The sequence below is a fragment of the Chiloscyllium plagiosum genome, unplaced genomic scaffold (assembly GCF_004010195.1).
Source record: "Chiloscyllium plagiosum isolate BGI_BamShark_2017 unplaced genomic scaffold, ASM401019v2 scaf_10331, whole genome shotgun sequence".
NCBI classification, from domain to species: domain Eukaryota; kingdom Metazoa; phylum Chordata; class Chondrichthyes; order Orectolobiformes; family Hemiscylliidae; genus Chiloscyllium; species Chiloscyllium plagiosum.
Genome location: NW_025210130.1, coordinates 5868 through 13197, shown reverse-complemented (window position 1 = coordinate 13197; position 7330 = coordinate 5868). Strand labels below are relative to the sequence as shown.

The following is a 7330-nucleotide window of genomic DNA, read 5'->3' as shown; positions in this document are numbered from 1 at the left end:
GGAGGGTCAGTGCTGAGGGAGTGCTGCAATGTCGGAAGGTCACTACTGAGGGAGTGCCGCACTGTCGAAGGGTCATATCAAGGGATTGCCGCACTGTCAGAGGGTCAGCGCTGAGGGAGTGTCGCAATGTCAGAGGGTCAGCGCTGAGGGAGTGTCGCAATGTCAGAGGGTCAATGCTGAGGGAGTGCCGCACTGTCGGAGGGTCAGTACTGAGGGACTGCCACACTATCGGAGGGTCAGTAGTGAGCGAGTGCCGCACTGTCGGAGGGTCAGTACTGAGGGAGTGCCGCACTGTCGGAGGGTCAGTACTGAGGGAGTGCTGCACTGTTGGAGGGTCAGTACTGAGGGAGTGCTGCAATGTTGGAGGGTCAGTACTGAGGGAGTGCTGCATTGTTGCAAGGTCAGTACTGAGGGAATTCAGCACTGTCGGAGTGTCAGTGCTGAGGGAGTGCTGCACTGTCAGAGGGTCGTACTGAGGGAGTGGGCACTGTCGGAGGGTCAGTACTGAGGGAGTGCCACACAATCGGAGGGTCAGTGCTGAAGGAGTGCCGCACTATCGGAAGGTCAGTGCTGAGGGAGTGCTGCACTGTTGGAGGGTCAGTACTGAGGGAGTGCTGCATTGTTGCAAGGTCAGTACTGAGGGAATTCAGCACTGTCGGAGTGTCAGTGCTGAGGGAGTGCTGCACTGTCAGAGGGCCGTACTGAGGGAGTGCTGCACTGTTGGAGGGTCAGTACTGAGGGAGTGCCACACTGTCGGAGGGTCAGTACTGAGGGAGTGCCGCAATGTCGGAGGGTCAATACTGAGGGAGTACCACACTGTCAGAGGGTCTGTGCTGTGGGAAGGCCGCACTGTCAGAGGGTCAGCGCTGAGGGAGTGCCGCACTGTCGGAGGGTCATACTAAGGGAATGCCGCACTCTCAGAGGGTCAGCGCTGAGGGTGTGCCATACTGTCAGAGGGTCAGTGCTGAGGGAGAGCCACACTATCGGAGGGTCAGTGCTGAGGGAGTGCCACACTATCAGAGGACAGTGCTGAGGGAGTGCCACACTGTCGGAGGGTCAGTACTGAGGGAGTGCTGCACGATCGGAGTGTCAGTATTGGGGGAGTGCCACACTATCAGAGGGTCAATGCTGAGGAAATGCCGCACGGTCGGAGGGTCATACTGAGGAGTGCCGCACTGTTGGAGTGTCAGTACTGAGGGAATGCTGCAATGTTGGAAGGTCAGTACTGAGGGAATGCCGCACGGTCGGAGGGTCAGGGCTGAGGGAGTGCCACACTGTCAGAGGGTCAGTACTGAGGGAGTGCTGCACTATCGGAGGGTCAGTGCTGAGGGAGTGCCGCACAATCGGAGGGTCAGTACTGAGGGAATGCTGCACTGTCGGAGAGTCATTGCTGAGGGAGTGCCGCACTGTCAGAGGGTCATACCAAGGGAATGCCGCACTGTCAGAGGGTCATACCAAGGGATTGCCGCACTGTCAGAGGGTCAGCACTGAGAGTGTCGGATGGTCAGTGCTGAGGGAGTACCTCACTTTCGGAGGGTCAGTACTGAGGGGGTGCTGCACTATCGGAGACTCAGTGCTGAGGGAGTGCCGCCCTGTAGGAGGGTCAGTGCTGAGGGAATGCCGCACTGTCAGAGGGTCAGTGCTGAGGGAGTGCCGCACGGTCAGAGGGTCAGTGCTGAGGGTGTGCCACACTGTCAGAGGGTCAGTGCTGAGGGTGTGCCACACTGTCAGAGGGTCAGTGCTGAGGGAGTGCTGCACTGTCAGAGGCTAAGTACTGAGGGGGTGCCACACTGTCAGAGGGGCAGTACTGAGGGGGCGCCGCACTGTCGGAGGGTCAGTACTGAGGGAGTGCCGCACTGTCGGAGGGTCAGTACTGAGGGAGTGCTGCACTGTTAGAGGGTCAGTACTGAGGGAGTGCTGCAATGTTGGAGCGTCAGTACTGAGGGAGTGCTGCATTGTTGCAAGGTCAGTACTGAGGGAATGCAGCACTGTCGGAGGGTCAGTGCTGAGGAGGTGCCGCTCTGTCGGAGGATCAGTGCTGAGGGAGTGCTGCACTATCGGAGGGTGAGTGCTGAGGGAGTGCCGCACTGTCGGAGGGTCAGTACTGAGGGAGTGCCACACAATCGTAGGGTCAGTGCTGAGGGAGTGCCGCACTATCGGAAGGTCAGTGCTGAGGGAGTGCTGCACTGTCGGAGGGTCAGTACTGAGGGAGTGCCACACTGTCGGAGGGTCAGTACTGAGGGAGTGCTGCAATGTCGGAGGGTCAGTACTGAGGGAGTGCCGCAATGTCGAAGGGTCAGTACTGAGGGAGTGCCGCAATGTCGGAATGTCAATACTGAGGGAGTGCCGCACTGTCAGAGGGTCAGCGCTGAGGGAGTGCCGCACTGTCAGAGGGTCATATCAAACGATTGCCGCACTGTCAGAGGGTCAGCGTTGAGGGTGTGCCATACTGTCAGAGGGTCAGTGCTGAAGGAGTGCCGCACTATCGGAGGGTCAGTGCTGAGGGAGTGCTGCACTGTCGGAGGGTCACTACTGAGGGAGTGCCGCAATGTCGGAGGGTCACTACTGAGGGAGTGCCGCAATGTCGGAGGGTCAATATTGAGGGAGTACCACACTGTGAGAGGGTCTGTGCTGAGGGAATGCCGCACTGTCGGAGGGTCATACTAAGGGAATGCCGCACTCTCAGAGGGTCAGCGCTGAGGGTGTGCCATGCTGTCAGAGGGTCAGTGCTGAAGGAGTGCCACACTATCGGAGGGTCAGTGCTGAGGGAGTGACACACTATCAGAGGGTCAGTGCTGAGGGAGTGCCGCACTGTCGGAGGGTCAGTATTGGGGGAGTGCTGCACTATCGGAGGGTCAGTATTGGGGGAGTGACACACTATCAGAGGGTCAGTGCTGAGGGAGTGCCGCACTGTCAGAGGGTCAGTGCTGAGGGATTGCTGCACTATCGGAGGGTCAGTATTGGGGGAGTGCCACACTATCAGAGGGTCAGTGCTGAGGGAGTGCCGCAATTTTGGAGGGTCAATTCTGAGGGAGTACCACACTGTCGGAGGGTCAATGCTGAGGGAGTGCCGCACTGTCGGAGGGTCAGTGCTGAGGGGGTGCCGCACTGTCGGAGGGTCATAAAGTGCAGTCAAGACAGAAAGAGGGAGAGAGACTGAGGGTGTGTGCATGTGTGAGTGAGTGAGTGAGAGAGAGAAAAAGACACTAAAAGAGAGAAGGACACAGAGGGGAGAACCAGTGAAACCTACAGAAACAGAGGGAAGGAGAACGCAAGATTAGATGATTTTATTGAAAAATCATTAACATAATAGAATGTCCCCAGAGGTTTCAGAGGAAGGGTTTAAAGCTGAGTACAGTACTAAGTCACCTGAAGAGATGCAAGAACAATTGATATTCACAAAGAAAGGTACAGACACAGAATGAGGTTACTCTGAGGATCCAGGAGCAGGACAGACTGGTTGGAGAGATGACAGTGGGGAACGCTAACTCACTTTCTTTGGCCAAGTCCCGGTTGACGAATGCCGCATCCACATCCTCCAATAGGACGATGCTCTGCTGGGGTGCCACGCTGAGCAGGTGATTGAGTCGGTCGTCCGTCAGGCTCCTGTCACTCAGGCTCATCAGACAGATGCTGTATTCCAGCTCTCCAGCCAGCGCTGTGCTGAGGGGACAGGGCAGAGGGAAAGCCGCACATCAGTAACTAATGGCAATGTCATTCCAAACACACCCTCGTGTGACACAGACCCAGCACAGCTCACAGATACCTGCAAACCCAAGATCCTCTTCCACCTTGGGTTACAAGGGATTTCTTGAGGATCCCAGGAGCACGCCTGCCAGTTGATGGCTGTGTCTGCAACACCAGTGAATCTAGACACACTTCCACATCCCCACAGGCAGGGAAAAGGGCGAATGTTTCACTCACTGAGTGAGCCATTCCATTCCAAGCAGACACAGAGACTCCTGCATTCAGATTACTAATCCTTATAGAAGACATCCCTTATTGATACAGAGATTTACATCACTAATACACACCCAAAACCTCCAACAAGCAAAGCACAGGCCTTTGAAGTATGCAGGCAGGGTTCACATTTCTGAGGGCAGCAGCCTCACTCGGAATTACATGCTCATGGATTCAAGTTATACCCAATGTACTGAGACAGGGTTACATAGTTGGAGCTGCAGTACTGAGGAAATGATGCATTGTGGGAGCTGCAGTACTGAGGGACTGCTGCATTGTTGGAGCTGCAGTACTGAGGGACTGCTGCATTGCTGAAGCTGCAGTACTGAGGGATGGCTGCACTGAAGAAGCTGCAGTACTGAGGGATGGCTGCACTGACGAAGCTGCAGTACTGAGGGACTGCTGCATTGTTGGAGCTGCAGTACTGAGGGACTGCTGCACTGTTGGAGCTGCAGTAATGAGGGACTGCTGCATTGTTGGAGCTGCAGTACTGAGGGAATGCTGCATTCCTGAAGCTGCAGTACTGAGGAAATGCTGCATTGTGGGAGCTGCAGTAGTGAGGGACTGCTGCATTGTTGGAGCTGCAGTACTGAGGGACTGCTGCATTGTTGGAGATGCAGTACTGAGGGACTGCTGCATTGTTGGAGCTGCAGTACTGAGGGACTGCTGCATTGTCGAAGCTGCAGTACTGAGGGACTGCTGCACTGACGAAGCTGCAGTATTGAGGGACTGCTGCATTGTTGGAGCTGCAGTACTGAGGGACTGCTGCATTGTTGGAGCTGCAGTACTGAGGAACTGCTGCATCGTTGGAGCTGCAGTACTGAGGGACTGCTGCATTGTTGGAGCTGCAGTACTGAGAGAATGCAGCAAAGTTGGAGCTGCAGGACTGAGGGACTGCTGCATTGTTGGAGCTGCAGTACTGAGGGAATGCTGCATTGTTGGAGGTGCGGTATTGAGGGAATGCTGCATTGTCGGAGCTGCAGTACTGAGGGACTGCTGCATTGTTGGAGCTGCAGGACTGAGGGAATGCTGCATTGCTGAAGCTGCAGTACTGAGGAAATGCTGCATTGCTGAAGCTGCAGTAGCGAGGGACTGCTGCATTGTTGGAGCTGCAGTAGTGAGGGACTGTTGCATTGTCGAAGCTGCAGTACTGAGGGACTGCTGCAATGTTGGAGATGCAGTACTGAGGGACTGCTGCATTGTTGGAGCTGCAGTACTGAGGGAATGCTGCATTGCTGAAGCTGCAGTACTAGGGACTGCTGCATTGTTGGAGATGCAGTACTGAGGGACTGCTGCACTGCTGAAGCTGCAGTATTGAGGGACTGCTGCATTGTCGAAGCTGCAGTACTGAGGGACTGCTGCACTGACGAAGCTGCAGTACTGAGGGACTGCAGCATTGTCAGAGCTGCAGTACTGCGGGACTGCTGCATTGTTGGAGCTGCAGTACTGAGGGACTGCTGCATTGCAGAAGCTGCAGTACTGAGGGATGGCTGCATTGTTGGAGATGCAGTATTGTGGGAATGCTGCATTGTCGAAGTTGCAGTACTGAGGGACTGCTGCATTGTCAGAGCTGCAGTACTGAGGACTGCTGCATTGTCAGAGTTGCAGTACTATGGGATTGCTGCATTGCTGAAGCTGCAGTACTGTGGCACAGCTGCATTGTTGGAGATGCAGTACTGAGGGACTGCTGCATTGGTGGACCTGCAGTACTGAGGGAATGCTGCATTGTCGGAGCAGCAGTACTGAGGGAATGCTGCATTGTTGGAGCTTCTGAACTGAGGGCCTGCTGCATTGTTGGAGCTGCAGTACTGAGGGACTGCTGCATTGTTGGAGCTGCAGTACTGAGGGAATGCTGCAATGTTGGAGCTGCAGTACTGAGGGACTGCTGCATTGTCGGAGCTGCAGTACTGAGGGAATGCTGCATTGTTGGAGATGCAGTACTGAGGAAATGCAGCATTGCTGAAGCTGCAGTACTGAGGGACTGCTGCATTGTTGGAGCTGCAGGACCGAGGGAATGCTACATTGTCGGAGCTGCAGTACTGAGGGACTGCTGCATTGTTGGAGCTGTAGTACTGAGGGAATGCTGCATTGTCGGAGCTGCAGTACTGAGGACTGCTGCATTGTTGGAGCTGCAGTAGTGAGGGACTGCAGCATTGTTGGAGCTGCAGTTCTGAGGGACTGCTGCATTGTTGGAGCTGCAGTACTGAGGAACTGTTGCATTGTTGGAGCTGCAGTATTGAGGGAATGCTGCAAAGTTGGTGCTGCAGTACTGAGGGAATGCTGCATTGTTGGAGCTGCAGTACTGAGGGAATGCTGCATGGACGAAGCAGCAGTACTGAGGGAATGCTGCATTGTCGGAGCTGCAGTCCTGAGGGAATGCTGCATTGTCGGAGCTGCAGTACTGAGGGAATGCTGCATGGACGAAGCTGCAGTACTGAGGGAATGCTGCATTGTCGGTGCTGCAGTATTGAGGGAATGCTGCATTGTTGGAGCTGCAGTAGTGAGGGACTGCTGCATTGTTGGGGCTGCAGTAGTGAGGGACTGCTGCATTGTTGGAGCTGCAGTACTGAGGGACTGCTGCATTGTTGGAGCTGCAGTACTGAGGGAATGCTGCATTGCTGAAGCTGCAGTACTGAGGAAATGCTGCATTGTGGGAGCTGCAGTAGTGAGGGACTGCTGCATTGTTGGAGCTGCAGTACTGAGGGACTGCTGCATTGTCGAACCTGCAGTACTGAGGGACTGCTGCACTGACGAAGCTGCAGTACTGAGGGACTGCTGCACTGACGAAGCTGCAGTACTGAGCGACTGCTGCATCGTTGGAGCTGCAGTACTGAGGGACTGCTGCACTGTTGGAACTGCAGTACTGAGGAACTGCTGCATTGTTGGAGCTGCAGTACTGAGGGAATGCAGCAGTGTTGGAGCTGCAGCACTGAGGGACTGCTGCATTGTTGGAGCTGCAGTACTGAGGGAATGCTGCATTGTTGGAGATGCGGTATTGAGGGAATGCTGCATTGTCGGAGCTGCAGTACTGAGGGACTGCTGCATTGTTGGAGCTGCAGTAGTGAGAGACTGCTGCACTGACGAAGCTGCAGTACTGAGGACTGCTGCATCGTTGGAGCTGCCGTACTGAGGGACTGCTGCACTGACGAAGCTGCAGTACTGAGGGACTGCAACTCCCAGGTCATTTCCTCAGCCCTGAAGCTCTTCAACCATGTCCTGAAACAAACCCACTATCACAGCCACATTTGCTTCCTCAGTGCCTGTCTCCGTAACCAACTCACCCCACACGGACTCCGGACCACCTTTAAACTAGCAGAGTTCGGACCCGAACAGGACAAACAGTACAGACTACAGATTCAAAAACACCAGC

The 7330-nt window shown here is 55.1% G+C and overlaps 1 protein-coding gene across 1 annotated transcript in view; it reads right to left on the bottom strand.

The window, feature by feature from the left end:
* The window catches only part of LOC122546866 (mitochondrial chaperone BCS1-like), a gene marked incomplete at its 5' end in the record, with an annotated part of 16706 nt that overhangs the window by 3641 nt on the left and 5735 nt on the right, over positions 1 to 7330 (bottom strand). Inside the window, one exon of the mRNA XM_043685483.1 lies at positions 3494 to 3663. Coding sequence (XP_043541418.1) covers positions 3494 to 3663 — 170 coding nt within the window. The remainder of the gene's footprint in view (positions 1 to 3493; positions 3664 to 7330) is intronic.